Source organism: Xyrauchen texanus, chromosome 3 (genome assembly GCF_025860055.1).
Source record: "Xyrauchen texanus isolate HMW12.3.18 chromosome 3, RBS_HiC_50CHRs, whole genome shotgun sequence".
Lineage (NCBI taxonomy): Eukaryota > Metazoa > Chordata > Actinopteri > Cypriniformes > Catostomidae > Xyrauchen > Xyrauchen texanus.
Genome location: NC_068278.1, coordinates 47516159 through 47538823, shown reverse-complemented (window position 1 = coordinate 47538823; position 22665 = coordinate 47516159). Strand labels below are relative to the sequence as shown.

General features: G+C 38.0%; 2 protein-coding genes across 2 annotated transcripts in view; one reads left to right on the top strand and one right to left on the bottom strand.

Annotated features, from left to right (window-relative positions):
• LOC127633315 (squamous cell carcinoma antigen recognized by T-cells 3-like) overlaps nt 1–12895 on the top strand; it is a 37048-nt gene extending 24153 nt beyond the window's left edge. The window contains exons 16-19 of the mRNA XM_052112352.1: nt 8860–9326; nt 9479–9631; nt 10454–10641; nt 10949–12895. Coding sequence (XP_051968312.1) covers nt 8860–9326; nt 9479–9631; nt 10454–10641; nt 10949–11159 — 1019 coding nt within the window. The 3' untranslated portion in view covers nt 11160–12895. The remainder of the gene's footprint in view (nt 1–8859; nt 9327–9478; nt 9632–10453; nt 10642–10948) is intronic.
• A 174-nt stretch (nt 12896–13069) lies between these two features.
• LOC127629502 (protein adenylyltransferase FICD) lies at nt 13070–18143 on the bottom strand. The gene is made up of 3 exons (XM_052106596.1): nt 18028–18143; nt 17081–17417; nt 13070–15228 (listed from the first exon to the last, which is right to left on the bottom strand). Exons 2-3 carry the CDS (start codon nt 17349–17351, stop codon nt 14150–14152), a joined length of 1350 nt encoding a protein of 449 aa, XP_051962556.1. The 5' UTR covers nt 17352–17417; nt 18028–18143; the 3' UTR covers nt 13070–14149.
• Between the last annotated feature and the right edge of the window lie 4522 nt (nt 18144–22665).

The following is a 22665-nucleotide window of genomic DNA, read 5'->3' as shown; positions in this document are numbered from 1 at the left end:
TGCCAGTGAGCTGCTATGTAGAGAACATATTTTGTCATAAAAAAAAGAAATCATCCTTTTCCCAATAGATATTGGCTCAAGGAGTAAATCTATGGAAGTGGGAGTGGGGAGACTAGGAAATTGACTAGGAAATTGCATATTACGGATAAAACTGCGAGCCTGCAAGTATCGAAAAAAATTGTTTCTGTGCAGTGAAAACTTGTCCACGAGCTGTTGAAAGGATGCAAAAACATCATCTATATATAAATCTTTAAACATTGATAGGCCATATGTTGCCCACTGGGAGAAAGTCTTGTCCATCATTGATGGTGGAAAAGAAAAGTTTGACGCTATAGGGGCAGACATAGAGAATGTTTGTAATCCATAATACAGCCTAAACTGTCTCCAGATTCGCAGTGAAGTTTTTACAATTACATTTTTTGTATAGGGAGAAAAGGAACTGTTAATAGGGGAGTATAACAGGGCAGGTAATGTAGTAGGAATACATGAAATTGCTTCCATGGCAAGCCACATGGGTGAGCACTGCGATTTGACCTGGTTTAACCAGTACTGAAAGACCCTGAAATTAGCTGACCAGTAATAGTGTCTAAAGTTGGGTAAGCCCATACCCCCAAGAGATTTGGGTCGTTGAAGAAGTGCTTTGCTAATTCTGGCAGTCTTTTTATTCCAAATAAACTCTGAGACTGACCTGTCTATTCTCTGAAAAAAGGATTGAGGGAGAAAAATGGGAATGCACTGAAACAAATACATAAACTTTGGTAGGGTATTCATTTTTACAGAATTAATTCTACCAGCTACGGATATAGGAAGTACCGACCATCGTTCAAAGTCTTTCTGAACCTGAAGCAGTAGATTATCAAAATTAAGCTTAAAAGATCTTGAAATCTATTGGTTATACAGACCCGAGATATTTAAAATTGCACTGTGTAATTTTAAATGGTAAAAGTATGTTGTAAAGGGTATTTTTTGGCCACTGCATTCAATGGGAAAAACTCACTTTTGCCTAAATTTAGCTTGTAACCAGAAATAAAACCAAATAATTTTAAATTGTTAAGAACCGCAGGTACTGACACAGGAAAATCAGAGATATAAAGAAGAAGATCATCTGCGTACAATGAGACCTTCTGTTCAATACCTAATCTTGTTATTCCTTTTATTGATGGGTCAGATTTTAAAGCAACGGAAAGAGGCTCAATGGCAATAGCAAAAAGAATTGGGCTTAGAGGGCATCCTTGGCGGGTGGAACAGTAAAGATTAAAGTATTCTGAACGAGTATTATTAGTCCTAACTGAGGCCTGGGGAGCAGAATACAGCAACTTCACCCATGAAATGAAATTCTCACCAAAACCAAATTTCTTTAATGTATAGAAAAGATACCCCCATTCTACCCGGTCAAATGCTTTCTCAGCATCTGGGATAGAATGGGGTGAGGAGTTATAAACAACATTACATAAACGCCTTATATTAAAAAAGGAATGTCTACCCTTAATAAAGCCAGTCTGGTCTGAAGATATGATTGAAGGCAATGTAGATTCCAGAGGCACCGCCAATAATTTTGATAAGAGTTTAAAATCCACATTAAGCAAACTAATAGGACGATATGAAGAGCAGTCCAGAGGATCTTTACCTCCCTTTAGGATCAGGGAGATCGAGGCCTGATTAAGGGTTTGAGGGAGTTTTGATAAATTAAATGATTCGTTGTACATGTCTAATAATATAGGAGCCAATTTGTTCAAAAACTTCTTATAAAACTCTACTGGATATCCATCCGGTCCAGGACATTTACCACTTTGCATCGAGGAAGCAGTTTTAGCAAGCTCGTCTATAGTGATGGGTACTTCCAGCTGATCAACAAAATTAGAATCAACTGTAGGGATACTGAGGGTACTAAAAAAATGATCAAAGTCAGAGAGGTTGGCAGTTTGCTCAGATGTATAAAGGGAAGTATAATAATCTTTAAAATGATTGTTAATTAATATGGGATCTGTTGTTGTCCCTGAAGGTGTTTTAATCTGGGGAATAAGGTGGGAAATTGATTCCTGCCGCAGTTGGAGAGCCAGCAGTCGACCCGCTTTGTCACCCTCTTCATAATACCTAGACCTAGTTCTGAGCAGTAAATTCTCTACATAACTTGTTGAGAGTATATTAAACTCTGCCTGTAATGATTGGCGTTCCTTATAAATATCTGGAGATGGGGTAACTGCATATGTATTATCTAATTTAGTTATTTTCTGCGTTATCTCAGAACGCCTCTTTTTGTTTAACCTTGCCTTATGGGAAGTATATGAAATGATTTCCCCCCCTAAGAAATGCCTTCAGGGCTTCCCAAAAAAGAGATGCAGATATCTCCGGACTGCTATTCGTGAATATGAAAAAATCTATTCGATGGGAGACAAATTCCACAAAACTGTTTTCTGATAGCATACGGGTGTTGAATCGCCATGGTGGGCACGTACCATTGAGCCCCTCAACGTAAATATTCATGGTAATTGGTGCATGGTCCGATATTACAATAGCATTATAGTTGCACGATTCCACTGATTGGATAAGTCTATTATCTATTAAAAAATAATCAATGCGTGTAAATGTTTGATGAACATGGGAAATGAAAGAAAATGCTTTACCACATGGATTAAAGAAACGCCATGGGTCAGAAACGGCAAATTCTTCCATAAAAGACTGAATTACCCGAGCAGATTTTGAGGGTGAATTACGTCTGAGAGAAGAACGATCAAGGTCAGGAGTAAGCCAACAGTTGAAGTCCCCTCCCAAAATAATAGAATGTGAAGAAGTGTCTGGCAATGAGGAAAATAAACGTCTAAAGAATTTGTCGTCATCCCAATTAGGGGCGTAAATGTTAACTAAAAGAAGTGCTGTGTTACCAATTCTCCCTGAGACGATGACAAACCTGCCATTAGGATCCGTTTTAACATCTAAACATACAAAGGGCACTGATTTATGTATAAGGATTGCTGTCCCTCTGGCTTTACCCTGGAATGTGGAATGATAAACTTGGCCTACCCATCTTATTTTTAATAGCTGATGGTCTTTCGTTTTGAGATGAGTCTCTTGGAGATAAACAATATGTGCCCCCAAATAATGAAGATGATGTAGCACCTTACTACGTTTCACTGGTCCGTTTACCCCTTTGCAGTTCCAACTAACAAACCTTAAGTTGTTGCCTCCTGCTCTGTACCCTATCTTAGACTGTGACATGTTTAAAGGGAAAGTATTAGATCAAGTGTACAAGTAATATTGATAAAAGATTAAAAAAAAATTTTTTTAAAACAATTGGCAAAACACTGTAGGTGGCAAAAAAAAAAGAGAAAAAAAAATGGAAAAAGGAAAAAGCATCTCCCCAAACGAGACAGATACAACCCTCCTTAACATTAACCCTTATATAGACACTCTGTGACAACACTAGCGTTAACTAACACAACTCGCGTAATATTGCCTCGAAAAAGGTAACAGAATTTTAAGGTATGAAAAATAAAAATATCAGTGAACAGAACAGCAGTAATGAAATCGTAACCAGTCCCATACGTCAGCATAGGATAGTTCAATATGATGATAGTGGAGGGACCATGATGCTCAGTTAAGATGTACGTTAACTCCTAACGGTACACTTTGTAGTCACGAGTTCTCAATAATGAAGGGCCAGCCAATATCGTAAATAAACATAATAATATCCATCCATGTTGCTTAGGCCAGTACTTTGCCCTCATCTGTAAATTATTTATCATTACCTGAAGCATCCGCAGGCTTCACATTTCTGCGAACGACGTTTAGTGCAGCAGATGGTTCCGTAAACTTGTGCGAAACTCCATCAGGTAGCGTGATCCTCAGCACCGCAGGGAAAAGCAAACCAAACTTGACTCCAGGACATGAATGGAGAACGCGTTTAACATCTCCGAAAGAAGCCCGCTTCTTAGCCACAGCAGTAGTGTAGTCCGCGAAAATGGACAACCTTTTTCCGTTGTGATTTATGGCGTTATATATGTGCCTCATTCCTGAGCGAGTAATTGTAAGTTTTGAGCACAGAGAACTATATTTTGCAAGCACATTGCATTATATTTTGAACAGAAATTAACAATCGCAAATAAAAAAATCGTTTGAGCAAAGAAAAAACGATTCCGTGCTCAATAAATGTATTTGCTATTATCCATATTAACGTGCAATAATAACCCTCTCACGCAGTTTACTCAGGTGCTCTCACAAATTTATTCTCTGCGCTCTGTCAAGTCCCTCTCTCTCTCTCTCGCTCAACCTCTTAATTCTGTGCGCGCTCAACTCTTGACACACGCGCGCTCAACTCTGAAAACTGCAACAATATGCCACAATGTCAGGTGAGTTAGTAATTTCTAGTTTTATGATGTTATGGTTTTCTATGCCTTTGATGAAACCCTGCTATTATCTACGGAAGCGTATTGCATTCACTTGAGAAAAAAAAATTTACTCTGTTTTTCTGAATTAATGAGATCCCTCAGAATCCTGCCAGGAGCTCTATTTTAGCTGGATGCACATGAATTTATAGAGATATATTTTAAACTTGGCCTTCAATACAAAGACATTACTGTCTATGACATTTGTAATACTGTCATGGCTGAGACACGCTTTGATCTTCCAAAGGACACTAATTACACGAGAACTACCGGAAATAATCAAATTTGTATCTGTAATTAGCTACAATAGAAGTTCTGTGGTTGTCGATGAACTAATACATTTTCACATTCATTAGAATTAATATTTCGTGTCCTGGTGTTTATTATTAATATAACAGATTCATTTATTCATGGATTTTGATTCCAGTGGTGGCTGCATAGGATTGTTTCCAATTTCCAATAACTCCAGAGCGTTGTAAAGTCCAAAAGTCAACATGTTTTGAAAAAGGATAGATGTAATAATTTCCAAAATTCACAACATGTTTTTATCTAACGAAATATTCCGCCTCAATCCATGTTTGTTGGCGTTTAGACTTTCGAAAACATTTTCACTGTGGTGAAAAACTTGCACACAAAGCGAGGCACGCACCTTCCGGGGCAGTCTAGCAGCTAATATATAATATATAGGCCTATGTATTTATATAGTCTAGCACTATTATATATTACAAAAAAAGATCGTATAATGTAGGACTATCTGCGTTCAGCTTACGCTCCATTTGATCCATATTATTCTATTTTATTCAATACATTTTTAGGGTGATGACGATATAAAATATGACGACAGACATTAGAAGCTTCATTCTAAAACCTCAATAGAAGTTTCGAATGTAAATATGACATGACATTTGGTACAGTCTAGTATGAACGGTCAGAATGACCACTATGGCCATTCTAGTAGTTCTAGAATTCCGGTAGTTCTCGTGTAATTAGTGTCCTTTGGAAGATCGAAGCGTGTCTCAGCCATGACAGTATTACAAATGTCATAGACAGTAATGTCTTTGTATTGAAGGCCAAGTTTAAAATATATCTCTATAAATTCATGTGCATCCAGCTAAAATAGAGCTCCTGGCAGGATTCTGAGGGATCTCATTAATTCAGAAAAACAGAGTAAATTTTTTTTTCTCAAGTGAATGCAATACGCTTCCGTAGATAATAGCAGGGTTTCATCAAAGGCATAGAAAACCATAACATCATAAAACTAGAAATTACTAACTCACCTGACGTTGTGGCATATTGTTGCAGTTTTCACCATTTGACTCTGTCATGTTTGATGGTGGCTAGAGAAGACATCTATCCATAAAATTTTTCGTCATCTTTGTGCTGCGTGGTGATTGGAGACCAACAGCCAATCACAATTGACCTTTACTTTTCCGATTGGTTGATTTTGTGGCACACTTGTAACGCTGTTGCAAGTTGAGCCAGCGTGTGTGTAAAGAGTTGAGCGCGCGTGTGTGTCAAGAGTTGAGCGCGAACAGAATTAAGAGGTTGAGCGAGAGAGAGAGAGAGAGAGGGACTTGACAGCGCAGAGAATAAATTTGTGAGAGCACCTGAGTAAACTGCGTGAGAGGGTTATTATTGCACGTTAATATGGATAATAGCGAATACATTTATTGAGCACGGAATCGTTTTTTCTTTGCTCAAACGATTTTTTTATTTGCGATTGTTAATTTCTGTTCAAAATATAATGCAATGTGCTTGAAAAATATAGTTCTCTGTGCTCAAAACTTACAATTACTCGCTCAGGAATGAGGCACATATATAACGCCATAGTGATTGAGAGGGGAGAGATCCGCGGCCCTTTGAAGAATCTCAGTACGCACATGAAAGTAATGCACTCTGATGACAAGAGGGCGTGGAGGTTGTCCTTTCTTTGGTTTTTCACGGAGCGTACGGGGTGTGCACGATCCAGCAAGGGTTTATCCTGGAGTTGCAAAATCTCCTGCAAAAATTGGGCCACATATTCAGTGGGACGCGAGCCCTCGCAGCCCTCGGGAAGACCCACCAGACGAAGATTGTTTCTCCTGGAACGCCCCTCCAAATCCTCGCACTTAGCATCAAGATGAGTTACTCGATCACTGAGCGACGTTATCAAATTCTCAAGTTCCGTTAGGCGATCGCTATGATCAGATGAAGAACGCTCCAGTTCTTTTATGGTACTATTGTTGGCTTCGACCATCTGTTGCAAAGGTTCCATCCAGCCTTTAACGTCTGATCGCACTGTAGTAATCTCAGAGCGTAAATCAGTAGATAATGAATCAATTTTCTGACAGATCTCATTCTTAACAGAGTCCAACATTGACTGAAGACAAGTGACAGTCCCGTGTGAATCATCCGCGGGGCCAACATTCACCGTGGACCCGTCAGCGTCACCTGAGGAAAGCGGGGCTTTGTTGCGGCCTCCTTTACCCGCGTCGCCTTTTGACCGAGATGAAGTCATATTTACACTTATAATCAGTGTGAGAATAGTACCAGGGTTTAGGAAGTTAGTTTTAAGTTATATAACACAAAAAAGTGATTGTGCTGTTCAATACACGAACAAATCTGTTACCTTCTCCGAGAGCGATCGAATTGTCAACGTGCGATAGCGCCCCCTCACCTAAAAATTTTAATTGTGGATATTTACATACCTACCTGTAGTTTCAAACCTGTATGATGCAGGGTTATTATCCTTATTGAAAACTAATTAATTTTTTTTTTTCATTAATTAAAATAAGATATGAATATTAGAATTTTTTACGAAAACGAAAATTCTTGCCTTGATGTAAAAATATTTTAATAAAAGGTTTTGTTTGATTCTCCCCAAAATTATGTGAATTTCAAGGAGCAATATGAACTCATCTGCAGTTTTAACGGTCATATCTAGCACCACAAAAATAGGTGGAGTTTTTTGGCGCCACACCTACTCTGTGTCTTCAAAACGTGCAAGCTGTGTTTGACGGAGTATACTGTTATTGCGTTTGGCAGAAAGCAAACAAGTGCTGTGTGGGTGTACTTTGAATTCAACAGTTAGTCTAAAAAGCTAATTCATCATTGTCTCACAATACTATCTGTAGCACCAGAATTATTAAAAAATATACATTGGAAATGGCATTCTCAAAAATCTGTATATTTTCATAATTCTTACACTATCTCTGTTAGACATTAACTATTTCGGTAAGTTTAACAGTACCAAATTTAAGTGTGCCATAAATGAGATTTATTCCATTTCTCTTACTGCATGTGCATTTTCCATTGCCATTTTTGTTTTGTTACTAGTAGCCCCTAAGAATCATGTAAAAAAAAAAAAAAAAAACTACAAAATTTTTTTAGACCAAATAGTTTTTCTAAAAATATACTTTTTTCTTAATTAATTTGTGAGATTTTAAATAATTCCAAGGTATTGAAAGTCAGATTTTTATAAAAACATTTTTTAAACAAATTGTTTTTATTTCCAGGAGTGTTGGTTACTCGTGGTTTGAGACATTACAGACATCTACTACATCTTAATGTGATATAATGCACAGTGAATAATAGGATATTGTAAATAAAAATGAGCATAGAGTCCTCGTACGTGGTCACTGTGTTTAACAGCGTTGCGTTTCAAGATAAATTGTTCAAATTCCTAAAAATGGCAAATCGGATGAAACTAGAGACCCTGATCTTTTGACTCAAATGGGTTTCAATGTAAAAAACGTAATTAGGTTTCTTACCAGTTGTAATTTTATTGGTGTTACTCAGTGATCGGCACCATGTTGTTTTGTCACATGACTCCGTACATCGAAAGTTCAACCCTTTATTGACAGCAGAGCCTCCTGAATTAAGATCAGTTGGTTTAAATGAAATTTAATTATTTCTCTCAGTCAGCTGATGTGCTTCATACATTAGTCAATCCCTATAAAAAAAATTACTGAAACAATATAAATATCTAAATAGAAATATTTGCATTTAATAAAACCTAAAAAAAATAAAATAAATATTACTGAAATTCAAATGAAAATTTATAATTATATTCAAATAAAAACTACATAATGTTTTATAATATAATATAATAACACTGGTGTGTTGTAGAATATAGCAGCTGTATAGACTACTTTTATGGTGCTTCAGTTGAGTTTTTGTCATTTTGGAGCCCAGTCCTCATTTGCTTTCATTATATGGAAAAGAGTGGCCAGGGTATTTGTCAAAGATTAAAGTTTTATGTTACACTGAAGAAAGTCAAATAGGTTAACAACATAAGAGAGGGAATATAATTACTACGTTTCCATTTCATATTTTTTGTGTACGTTCTAATATGACAAATAATCTAAAAAAAAATGTTTTGTGTATTTTGATGTTCAGTGAGGGTGTATGGGGTAGCTGGACCATTTTAAAATATGGCCCCAAGTTTGTAAAGCTAAAGGTGTGGTTCAGAGACCTCTTACATATCAAATGTTTTCAGAGCTGCCATCTAAGAGGCTCAAAGGTGAGGGGGACTTTGGCAGCATGGCTACGGAGGAGCACATGGAGACAGAAAGTGGGCTTTTTGTACGTCGAGCACCACCGCCACGTAAAAATGAGCCACCTGGTTTCCGTAAGCACCAGCAGGGTGTAAATGAAGCAGCACAGCAATCCCAAGATATGTCACAGGAGCAGCGAAAAGATGAAAATAGTGTCTTTGTCAGTAACTTGTCCTTTAACATGGAGGATCCTGAGGGCAAGCTGCGAACATTGTTTCAGAGTTGTGGGACTGTCCAACAGGTGCGACCAATTTTTGCAGCGAAAGGTGTGTTTCGAGGTTATTGCTATGTGCAGTTTGAGGACCGGCTGGCTGTACCTGAGGCACTGAAGCTGGACAGACGGGAAGTGGATGGGCGGCCCATGTTTGTGTCACCTTGTGTGGACAAGAATAAGAACCCGGATTTCAAGGTAGCTAGAATGTTTAGGCCTATTAATAAAATTTGTATGTTACCAAATAATTTAGATGTTTCTGTTACTTTGATTGATCGTTGAAAATTTTATGATTTTTTTAAAAGTGTATTTGATGTGTAATTTGTAATGACAATGTATCTTCCTGGCAGGTCTTTAAATACAAAACGGCAATAGAGAAGCACAAGATCTTTATCTCGGGCCTGCCGTACACCTGCACTAAAGAAACACTAGAGGAGCTCTGTAAGGAGCACGGCACGGTCCGAGCCATCCGATTAGTCACCAACCGTTCAGGCAAACCTAAGGTGTGCATCTTTTACCAATAAACATACACAAGATGATTGTAAAATATCTTTGACAATGTGGTCAGCTCCATTAGGCTAAGGAATTAATATTCTTTAGATATTTCCTCCTGAGACTGGTGTGTGATTGCGTGTGCATTTTCCATTGCCATTTTTGTTTTGTTACTAGTAGCCCCTAAGAGTCATGTAAAAAAAATACTACAATAGTTTTTCCAAAAATGTATGTCCACATATGGGGACATCGGGACTAATTTGTGATGTTTTAAATAATTCCAAGTTATAGAAAATTGTTTTTATTTCCAGGAGTGTTGGTTACTTTTGGTTTGAGACATTACAGACATCTATTACATCTCAATGTGATATAATGCACAGTGAATAATAGGATATTGTAAATGAAAATGAACATAGTCCACGTACGTGGTCACTGTGTTTAACAGCGTTGCGTTTCAAGATAAATTGCTCAAATTGCTAAAAATGGCAAACTGGATGAAACTAGAGACCCTGATCTTTTGACTCAAATTGGTTTCAATGTAAAAAAATGTAATTGGGTTTCTTACCAGATGTAATTTTATTGGTGTTACTCAGTGATCGGCACCATGTTGTTTTGTCACATGACTCCGTACATCGAAGGTTCAACCCTTTACTGACAGCAGGGTCTCCTGAATTGAGATCAGTTGGTTTAAATTAAATGTAATTATGCGTTGCATATACTGAAGCCAAAATACAACGTCCACGCATGTGGACGCTGGGTCGCACATTTCAACTTCTTTTAAAATATACAATTTTAGTAAAGTGAATGTTGACTGACTAATGTATGTGTTGTAGGGTTTGGCATACGTGGAATTTGAGAATGAGACACAGGCCTCACAGGCTGTCCTAAAGATGGACGGCACCATGCTGGAGAACTTCACACTCTCTGTTGCCATTAGCAACCCCCCGAGCAGGAAGATGGAAGATAAGGCAATGCCCAGTCGAGTCCTGGGGGGAGTGATGCCAAGGCAACCTCAGGGAGCGTAAGTACTCCAGATTAGCTGCTCAGATATTCCAACCTGGCAGTTTAATTTACTATAATCCTTAGCACCAAGTTTTATGTATCATGTAGTTTCGCATAGCTAGACTCTTAGCGTAAAGTGTTCCACTAGGCGGTTCTTGGATAACTTTCATTTAGACCGTCTGACAGACATGGAAAGCAGACAACAACAGTTCTTTACACTTCCTGTAAAGATCTATGTTATGTAGAACTGTTTAAAATGTATCAGCAATTTGGCTTTTTATAACTGAAGGAATACATTTCCTTACATGTTTCATTTTTTTTTTCAGAAGGGGAAAAGGACGCACTCAGATCTCTCTGCTGCCACGCTCTCTGTACCGGCAGAGCACTCCAGCTGCCAAAGCAGAGAATGGGACCGTTTCTGCATCAGATAGCACAGTGACAGATGGAGTGTGTGAAGGAACTGGAACCACAAGCCTGGATACGCAAACTAAGTCCCTGTCCAATGAGGACTTTGCCAGAATGCTCCTCAAAAAATGAAACAGTATACATAATAACACAAAAAGAATACCTGCCTTCTGACAGAAAGCCATGCTGTGTCAAACAGCATTTTAATTTAGCCTACTTTCTGTACAAATCTGACCACCCCAAAAACATATTAAAAAATATTTTAACACCACATCCATAGAGATGCAAGTTTTTTTTTTTTTCTTCTTCTTTTTGCTTGGTAATAAAGGGATGAGTGCAGATTTCAGATTTTGTCAGCGAGTATTTTTTTAACAAGCTGTTAAATGATAGGAACTGCTGTTTTAAAAGGTATATGCAAGAATATTTAATATGAAGATATGATGTTATTATATAAATGGGTTTCAAAACTTAACAGCTTAATTTCTTTCTAGGCCCCTTTGGGCAACTGATGTGTAGATGTGTACCTGCCTTGTCAAAGGCAAAAATAAAATTAAAATAAACTTTATTTTACTTAGTATTAGCTGGACTGCATGTTGTACAAATAATTTATTTGCAGTACCTCGGCCATCCAAAACAGTCTTGCATGTGCAGATTTTCAATCAACTTCTGTAATGTCTTCATAGAGCCTGAAGACAAAATGGAGTAATAGATGATCTTGTCAGCAATTCAAATCCAGCATCTTAACAACAATACATGTGGCTAAGGGATTCACTTTTGTTTATTAGACTACAGTGCTTTAACTGGAAGATGTTCACTGTCCTGTTGAGATTAGTCCATTCTATTGACAGAGTTTGAGTTTTGTCTTACATTTTATATGTATTTTCTCCAAGCACCACCCTTGAATCTCATGTTTATTTAATTGCTGACAGCTTGTAAACCTGCCTTACCTTGTGTGCTCATTATTGGGCTGAAGGCTGAAGCTTGTGCTCCACAGACTGATTTTACAGACTATACAGACCGTTGAGAATCTAGAACTTTAAATTCAGTTCAAAACCGCATGCTTCTGTAATATTTTGAGTTCAAGAACTGGCGGAGAAGCAAAGTTGTTGCCTTACAGCAGCTGTGGAACTGTTCCCTTGAAGTTGAAGAATCTTAGCAGCTGTATATCACTAGAACATTTCACTATGAGTTAACCTGAATGTGAACCCATCTATACTGTATTGTATATACACCATATATCATAGATTATTCTAAATGTCCTGAATATTAGTATTAATTACTGGCTTTGATGGGTATGATGGACTACTACATCCACTATTAAACATTGTGACAATATTTTTGGTTTTTAACTTAACAGTGTCCTTACTGTCCTACACTAGAAATTTCCATTCTGCATCTTTTGGTTAAGTGATGGTTTCTTCTTCGTGTTGCCCTCCTGCATTGTTCTTTTGATTGTGCATTTGTTTCTTGTTCACACCCTTTAGTGGTTGGCCATAGTTTTGTAAAGCATTTGTATATTTTGAACTAAAATTGAAACCGTAGCTCTGTATATTTGCGTTATAACACCACAGTGGCCTAAAGTAGTGATTGAGAAAATAAAAATGTCATGTTGCACTGTCTTGTTCAACATTAAAAATTAAAACATAGTATACACATGACGTGTGCACTGATTTTTTTTTTTTTTTTGACCTAGCATAGATCTGTCATTTTTATTTACCAAAACGTTGTCTGTGTCATCTTTAAGCAAATCTTATAATAATTTACAATAATGTATCTATTGTATTTCCTGTGTTGCGCATATATATAGTCATACTGTTTTATTTCTCCTTTTCTGGACTAAATGGTTTAATGAAGCAATTAAATGCATGTGGTTGTCAAATACATTTGTCTTGTGTTATGTTCGAGTATTTCTCAGGTCAATCTAACATTAAAGAGCTTTTGACCTAAGTTTGAAATAGTCTTGGATTGGTCATTTTTGGCCACCAGACAATGGGACATTAATACAAAAATCCACCAAATGCTAGAATGAATTGAGATGTTCAATAATTTATTACATACATTACATACACAATAATAAAATTGCTTTGTATGGTAGTAAAATAAAGCAATGTTTAAATAAATCAAAACTAAAGTGCTTCTTGATGTACTTAGTGGCCAAAAGATGAGGCACACAAAAATGTACAATAACAGACATTTAAAAAAAATAAAAAATAACCTTAAGGCTATTTTAAGATATTGAATACAACCAGTAATCAATAAAACAGCTTCCAAAAGAGAAATGTTTAATCATTTCTAGATAATTAACTTGTTACCGAAGTCTTTTTAGATCACAAATTATATCCCTTATTAAAAAATAAAAATCTTGAGAAAATTTTCTATGCAATGGCTAAGTGCCAAACTGAATAAAATGGAAATTAAAATGGGAATATATTTATTTCCTAAAAACCAATCTTCAAGAACTTCATAAGTACTTGTTAGTACTTTTCCCAATCATACTTTAATAGGAAGTTAATCCAAGCCTGATTTATGCGTTTTAGAGATATCTGCCTTTAGCAAAGCTTGCCACTAGAGAAATTAAAAGATGTACTTAATTACACAAAATATAAATAACATGCATGGTTGGCATGGCCTGATTTTAGGTCATTTTTTTCCAAAGTAGACATTCTACAAATTATGTATTCTATATTACAACAAATAAAGAAGCAAACTATCAAAAGAAACAAGCAAGCAGGCTGTAAATGAGGCATGATCTCAGAATCTGTCCTAAATACTGTTAATTCATTGTTTCATCCTTATCATTCACAGCTCCAGGTTTGTTCACACCAAGTACTCATATAGTATGAATTTTTGTAATTGAATTTAATTTCAAATGCACAACACAATACATTTGAGGGAGTAACATGAACATATCAAACTCAATACAAACACAGAATCTAACAAATGTGGACACATATGACATCACAGAAAACACATTGAAACGCATCCCCATTTGTCTGAGTCACGCAGATGATAGCAGTGTAGGGTTGAATAGTGATTCATTATGGTGGCTGCGTGGTCCATATGACAACTGAACTAAATGTTTGTGTGTGCGAGCTTGTTCCCTTCCATTAACATGCCATCTCTCAGCTATGCACAGGTATGGTCTGTTTACAGTCACGATAGGCATGATTACTAGCATCAGGGAGCCCAACTGCATGCTCCGTTGTGGCTATTAACAGAGTATCAAGCGTAATTTCTGTGCATTTTGCAATAAATCTAATAAAGGGCCTAACATCCCCCTCATTAGCTGTATCTAGAGCAGCATAATATTCTGCCCTCTGTTCTTTCCGAATGGTGATTGGTGGATAACTAGCTTGCATTAGTATTAAATTCATCAGCAAACGGGAAGTCCGTCCGTTGCCATCTACAAATGGATGCACGTAAACCAGTTTATAGTGTGCCAAAGCTGCAAACTCTACAGGGTGAAGATGCAGTGCCTCCTCTGAGTTCAACCACTGCGCCAGCTCCTGCATATGTCTGTCCAGGTCCTGTGGGTGTGGTGGGATATGATGTCCCACAAAAACCTGGCTAGTTCGGAATCGTCCGGCTTCAACGGGATCGGCGTAGCCTAGAACGCGCAGATGTATTTCTAAGATGTCATTGACAGTGATTGCCCGAGCACGGGACAGCAGAGTGGTGTTGATGTACTTCATCGCTACATCGACGCCAATAGCCTCATTCTGTTCTTGAAGACTCTTACCTGGTACGGCATATCTAGTCTCAATAATATGCCGAATTTCAGACAGAGTGAGTGTGTTGCCTTCGATGGCTACTGTATGGTAAATATGATGGTAGTAGGTCTCCTCCATTACTCGACGCAAAGCGGAGTTGCCTTTGGGTATAGACATGAGACGGCGCACCTTTCCATCTATAATCCCGAAGTGTCGTCGGTCTATTTCCTCTACTAAGGGCAACGTGCGGTCTCTACTCACCAGAGCCTTCTCGTTACAAGGCGAGATGGCAAGGGCTTTGGTGTAGAGGTGGTCTGCTTGAACAACGTCCTTTTCCTCCTCCAGAATAGTTCCCAGCTCAGTGAGTGCCTCCACAAATTCTGGGTTCAAGTTGAGTGCGTGGATGAGTAGCTTATGAGCTTTCTCCCTCTTCCCCTGTTTCTTCATCTCCAGAGCCTGCTGAAGAGACGCCTTTGCCTCCAATTTCATCTCTGTCAATGAACAGATGGCCAATATTAAACAACATGATCTTCAAGCTAAGAGATTTTTAATAAATGTTCAGTAACACTCCAAAAGACGTTCCGTTTTCCATTTTTTTCATAATAATCATGCTACATCCATTTAATCTGGATGCATGCAGCAAATTTGAGTTTTTGTCTGCAAAAAACAGAATTAACATCCATTAAGAGGCCATATTTGTCATAATTGGCCATATTTTTATTTTAAGGGTCATTTATACTTTTGTAGCACATTTTTTGAATACTAAACAAATATAAAATGTCATCCTTTTATGCAAACTATTTGAATTTAATCAATCAATTAACATAACTTGTCAATATGAGAGTTACTTGATTGATAATGTATTACCTCGTACCAATATAATTTAACCAACATCAATACTTTTTACAATAATATGTATCATTAGGCCTAAAACAGAGGAATTTGGTATTTGTGACGTCAGCTGAAAATGAAAAGTCGTTTCATAGATGGGTGAATTTATTAACTTTTAATAAAAGATTCAAAAGAGCGTAACTTTATTTATTTTGGAATAACATTGAACTTCCTCAGAAGGGTGGCGGGCTTCTCCCTTAGGGATAGGGTGAGACATCCGTGAGGAGCTCGGAGTAGAGCCGCTGCTCCTTTGCGTCGAAAGGAATCAGTTGAGGTGGTTTGGGCATCTGGTAAGTATGCCTCCTGGCCGCCTCCCTAGGGAGGTGTTTCAGGCACGTCCAGCTGGGAGGAGGCCTTGGGGAAGACCCAGGATTAGGTGGAGAGATTACGTCTCCCCACTGGCCTGGGAACGCCTCAGGGTCCCCCAGTCAGAGCTGGTTAATGTGGCTAGGGATAGGGAAGTTTGGGGCTGACTTCGGATAAGCGGTTGAAGATGGATGGATGGATTGTGCTTTGAATTGCACACAGTTTTTACGGTGTCTCATGCATAGACGTTGCACTACAAATAATCATATAAGTAACTCAGATAACCAGATAACCACTCTGTACAATTGTAATGTGCACTCTGCGATACAATTCTGGTCAAGTCGAACCTTGAGACAAATGGACTATAACAGCAGAAGACCACGTCTGGCACTTTATTAGGACTGTAGTATTCCTAATAAAGTGATAGTGTATATTCCACATACAACAATGCACATAATACAATGAAGAAGAATGCACATTTTATGAACCATACGCTCTAACCCAAACCCTTAACCTAACCATAAGTAAAGTGCAGCACTTCAACATGGTGCCTAACAGCTATTCAACAAATAAGCTAAATAAATTATTGTACAAAACTATCAAATTAAGAAATAAAAAAAGGCCAATACAGAGTAGCATAATATTGCTTATGTGCATCAATCTATTGGAGTGCTTCAGGGCGATCCTCTGCAAATTCAAAAGTGCAGAACTGCAAGAAAATAATGTGAGTACATATCTAGTTCACGACATCAAGCAGTTAAATATTTTTTACTACAACTATTTATTCGAGCAGTGTCAGACAGAATCAAGAACACCTCACAAATAAAGGAATATTACTCACAGCAAAGGATTTAAAGTCTGACAGTGCTTGTCTTGAATTGTATTTATAATGTAGCACTTTGCTGAAACAGTGAATAAAAAGACTGAACCTAAAGCATGCTGAAGAAACTTCTTGCAGAGGGTTTTACTGTGCTGACTGTTATTCACTTCTAAGCACAGCAAGCTATCATAATGCAAAAACGCTCTCTAAGAAGTCTCAATTCATTTAATTGGGTCTCCCATTAAAACCACCACCATAAAAATATTAATGTTAGTAGTCTACCCCACTAATCGACTAAGTTGTTAGATGACAGTCACATCCCTGACCTTTACTAGGCTTGACTCTTTGTGGCAGGAGGTCCAGCGCTGTGAATGGGACCGTCAAGCTGGTGGTGTGCACTGTGGGCCGCTGAACACCCCCCCACAGCTGGCAGCGGAAAAGGGCAAGACCCTTCAATGTGGCACAGCATTGCTCTTCTATGCCTGCTAAAGGCAACAATAGAACAAAAACAGAGCCCAGGAGAGCAAACAGAATGGGTCCCCAACCCCAGAGCAGAGGACTGCTGCTGGCATAACGCAATACAGCAAAAGCTGCCATCAATCCAGGAATTCAGATGTCTCAGGCCACATGTCCAGCATTCTTGCTTGTGACTGCTTTGAAAGCCTGTGTGAAATGAGAAAAACAATGACATAAAATAATGAATAAAGTTTGTCATCCATACAGTCTATAACGTGAGACAAGAGATGATCAGGCATACCATTAATTCTGTCAGGTAAGAGTTTGACAGTCTGAAAGCTTGAAAGATTCAATTGTTTTGACCTGAATGTTCCTTAGCCTTCTTGTACCAAAGTATGTAAGCAAAGTATTTTCTGGTTAGCAGAACAAGCCACAAACCTAGCAGTTCATACACTTACAAACACCTCAACACCTAACACGTTTTAGAAATGTATTATTTCTCTAATTTATTTATTTGGGACTTAAGTTAAAACGTGTAATATTGAAGTGCAATACGTTTCTTCAGCTTTCAGAGAGATCATTATGGACAGTCTCTAGACCTACTTTCTAGACTAACGCTTTTTAACAAGAACAGTGAATTATTCAGATGGATACCTGATGGTAAATTCCTAATCGTAATTTACATAATTTAGAACAATAGCTCTTCTGTCATGACAATACACATTCATTCAGCTAAATAATCGAATATCTACCCAAAACCGGCAGCTCATTACTTCCTTTATTATCTGAAAACCAATCCACAAATGTTCAGACTTACCTTGCTTGTCAAACGATGTTTTATTGGAACCATAAATAACGGGAAATGTAAAGGAATATTTAGCCTGGCGTTAGAAACGTCAACTTCCGCGAAACGGATGTCGCCTGCTTGTAAAGGTATAGCCGATTGGTTAGTTTCACTTTGTATGTGCTCAGTGATTGGTCAGATATTTGCCACGCACCCGCGTTCAGCAACACATTTTCCAGATCGTAGAACTTCATGATTGGTCAAGAAGGCTTTTTGAACCGCCTTCTGGATAGCGTATACGTTTTCTTGTTTTGTGCTTTGTGTCTATGTGTAAATGGTTTATTTACATTATCACATTATAAATGTTATTGTACATTAAATCTGTTGAATATTAATTAAATTAGCGTGAGATATTATACACATAATTCTAGAATGTATCTTGCCAGTGTAAACACTAGATGGCCTTATTGGCTTAGGATTTTTAAAGTTTAATATATATATATATATATATATATATATATATATATATATATATATATATATATATATATATATATATATATATATATATATATATATATATATGAAATACAAATGGTCCCCAAAATATGAGTCCGAATTCCTTAGTGCAATTAGCTCCAAAGAAATGGCCATCCTAATCAATAGATTTCAAACAACACGGTTTATGGCTAACAAGATCGACGTAAATTCCGCAGTACAACAAATAAATGACATTTATCAAAGGTGCTCAATCAAAGCAAATTTACTCCATACAAACAAGAAAACTAAACTTAAAACTGGGGATGAAATTTGGTTCGATAAAGAATGTAAAATTAAAAGAAACTACTCAGACAGACCAAAAACACAGAGAGCCACACAAATCTGAAACCAGACAAAACTATTGTGAAGCACTCAGGGATTATGCCACAAAAAGCAACAACACCTAAACCACACTCTTAATGAAATTGAGGACTCAATTAATAATAATCAGTTCTGGGAAAAATGGAACAGTCTGAATAAACAACACAGCCAGGACATAGCCATACAAAATGGATAATTATGGAAAGATTATTTTAAAATCTTATTCAAAGACACTTAGTGTATGGGCTTAATACACCCATTATATAAGAGTGGAGACAAATTCGACCTCAATAACTACCGAGGCATTTGTGTGAGCAGCAATCTGGGGAAGACTTTATGCCCAGAGCCCAACACTGACCTTCTTCCATGGCCCTTTGGCCTCATCCCATGGCGCTGGAGAAAACTCTGAGAAACCAGCCTTTGGAAGGAGAGGAGATCTCTGTCTCCCTCTTTACATGACTGGTATGAATGAATTAATTAATTTTCAATGGGTGGGTTTTGAATGAATGAAATAATTAATAAAATCATGTTTTGTTTTTGTGTCATGCCACCTAACATATAGACCCCATCCTTCCAACCTGCCACCCCGCAGCCTCACCTCCCACTTCCCATTACACCTTCATGTACCTGTAATAACACCAGGCATTGACCATAGCACTGTTGAGTGCCCAGCTGTAGCATGGCCACCACCACTTCTTTGATCAGAAGCCAATCCGGTAACGGTTTACACATTGGTCATGCAGGTCAACACCTCCCATATGTGCGTTGTAGCTCTTTATACTGTAGGTGATTTCATAAAATAATATAAATGTAAACTCTTTACTTGTCTGAATTTCAACATTATAATGGAATCATAAGCTACTAGTCATAAAAAGTATTAGGGTCCTTGACCGAATAGAATGAAACGCATCCAAACTGGATGAAGGGGTCTCAATATTTTGCCTCTTACAGGACATAATATCATAAAAGGTCGAAAAAGATAAACTACAGCACATAATCTCATGCTTTAAGTTATGTTTAGGTGGAATATTATAAAAGCAAAAAGCACTAAAAAAGACCAATAATCTTGATTTATTAACCTATTAACAGAGTATACCCCATTTCCCCATGATATATGTACTCAAGGCATTTGCCCACCGGCAACTATTGTTGCCGCTTGGACTTTTGACTAAGTATACAAGACACTATAGATTTCTTGTAATATTTGTTTTGTTTGGGTGATTCTAGAGACCATGATTATGTAGATTTATATATGTCAACAAAAAATACTTATTAGTAACATGAAAATTACCTTTTATTTGGAAGGTTTGACTTTGCCATGCTTCCTGGAAGTTGGGGTAGGAAATTGACAGCAATATGTGACAGGAAGGAAGTGAACACCATTTTTTTTTTCTTGAAATCCTTTCTTTGGTTGTTTGCTTGCAAGTCATTGAGATACAAAACATGGATAGCATATAGAAAAATACTTACAATAGGAAAATACAACTATACACTGTGGCAACTATAGTTGCCGGTGGGCTTAAATGGGTTAATTCTATCTTTATTGTTATTTGTTACTATTTTATTATTATTATTTTTCTTGTCATTATCTGTTTTGTGTATTAATGGTTTGGCAATATTGTATGTAAACACAATCATGCCAATAAAGTACTTTTGAATTGAAGAGAGAGAGAGAGAGAGAGAGAGAGAGAGAGAGAGAGAGAGAGAGCGAGCGCACACATCTAAGATATCTGTTCACAATTTGATGTCACATACCAATAATCCCCCCTTATTTTTAGAAAACAAAATAAAAATGCAAAATGTATATCATGCCAGGGAGGGAGAAAGGACTGTGTCTTTCGAAAAGATTTACTGTCTGAGCAGCTTTCTTACTCTTACTAAATTTACATGAACATCTGACTCTTCTCTGTATGTATTAAACAAAAAAATCAAATGTTCAAATTTCAAAGAAAAATCAGGAATCATACAATACAAAATGGGTAAAAACCCAAAATTAAGTGCAGAACCCTGACAGTACATTCAAGGGGACAGATACCAGACATCAAAGCTTTCAGAAAAAGGATTCGGTGGCCGGGGTTTGAAGGTGGCGGGGTCAGGCAGCCTGAGATGAGGCTTGAGAAAAGTGATGAGATCATGCAAGGCGGCGGTGGGCACTGGAAACTGGACAGGATTATCAACAGCCTCTGAGGCCATAGGCACTGGCAGTGACAGAGGAACGACCTCCATGGCCGTGAGCACAGGCAGTGAACAAGGGAACGTGGATGATGGCAACGGCAGGGAAAGGCCTCCGTGGCCGGTGGCAGGGGAACAGCCTGCATGGCCGTGGATGGCGGCAGGGGCTGAAAAGTAGGGGCCTTTCTCCTCTTCCGAAGCACTGCTGCGGTAATGGCCTCCACCTCCTGGCGGTCAGCAGCCAGCTTCCTCTTCCTACGGTGACGTGAAGCCCAGGAAGAGCCAGAGGGATGACAGGGAACTGGCTGAGAGAGAGGGGTCTTGGGATTTGGAGTTCCACCTCTGCAAGCTGGCAGAAGTGGTCCACCAAATCCCAAAAAGGCCAGCAAAAGATTTCACCCAGCTCCTCCACCAAGACCGGTTTGTCCAAACCTGTCAGGAAAAGGGTTTTGAAGAGAATCTCACCAATAACAGCACTTAAAGGCCTCATCGGCAAGCTCTTGAGCATATTCTCTGATGGATCGACTGCTTAGAGTATGGGACAGAGAATTTTCATTGTGGGTTGTGTACTGGGAGATCGACTCTTTGCGGACAGATACTGGGAAAAGAAAAATGCCCATTACCTCCACTGGATCCAGTAATAGCCAGTTTGTTCTGTCAGGTTTGGAGTGAGTGAAGGACCTAAATGCAGAAGGCAATTCAGTGGGATTTCATTCAAACAAAATATATAACAACAAACAAACAAAGTCCAGGGTGACAACACAATGACGGGCTGGAACGGGGAACCAACAGAAATCCATTTGGACAGGAACATGACCGAAAGAGACCGAACACGACCGACAAAAACCAAACAGGGGACATAAACAACATCCCACAAACAAACTGGCATAAGGAGATAAATCAGGAGGCAAACGAGGAAGTCAGTTCAAACTGTTTAACTAATAATCAAACATGTAACAAGACAAACCAGAGGGCGGGGTTATCAATGAAGACAAGACAGACACGAATGCACAAAGAAATTAGAATATACAAAACCAAGTGCATTCACATAACATGAGACTAAACACAAGTGTCTGGACTCAGCCACAGAGTAAATAAACCAAACCCACCGAAGTAGCTGAATCCAGACACAAGACATAAAACAGACATGGAACTGTTAAGCTCTGACAAAACTAAGTGCAGAACCCTGACGGAATAAGCTAGACGAAAGTGTCCCTCTGCTTTAGCAAGCAAAGTTCTACCCTTTAGAGATAAATCTCTAAGTAACCAGAGATTTCATTTCTTTCTGTTTTTTTCTAAAATGGGAGAAAAGTTGTACCGATTTGATTTTAGAGATAGATTTGGAAATCGTCATTCCAGATAGGAGAGGAATGGAACCCCAGGTTTACTTAAAGTAATATTCCAGGTTCAATACAAGTTGAGCTCAATCAACAGCATTTGTGCCATAATGTTGATACAATTTTTTTTTATTTCAACTCATCCCTCCTTTTCAAGGTTACAGTGAGGCATTTTCATGGAAGTGAATGGGGCCGTTTTTTTGGAGGGTTTAAAGACAGGAATGTGAAACTTATAGTTTTATCAAAGCACTTACATTAATTCTTTTGTTTAACATCATGTATATTTGAGTTTAAAGTTGTT

What these genes read in the sequence shown, in the direction of transcription:
- LOC127629502 (XM_052106596.1), bottom strand. Translation starts at nt 17,351, where the DNA reads ATGGCAGCTTTTGCTGTATTGCGTTATGCCAGCAGCAGTCCTCTGCTC. An exon ending in AAGAGTCAAGCCTAGTAAAG is followed by an intron (nt 15,229 to 17,080) that starts GTCAGGGATGTG and finishes GTTCATTGACAG; the next exon opens with AGATGAAATTGGAGGCAAAG.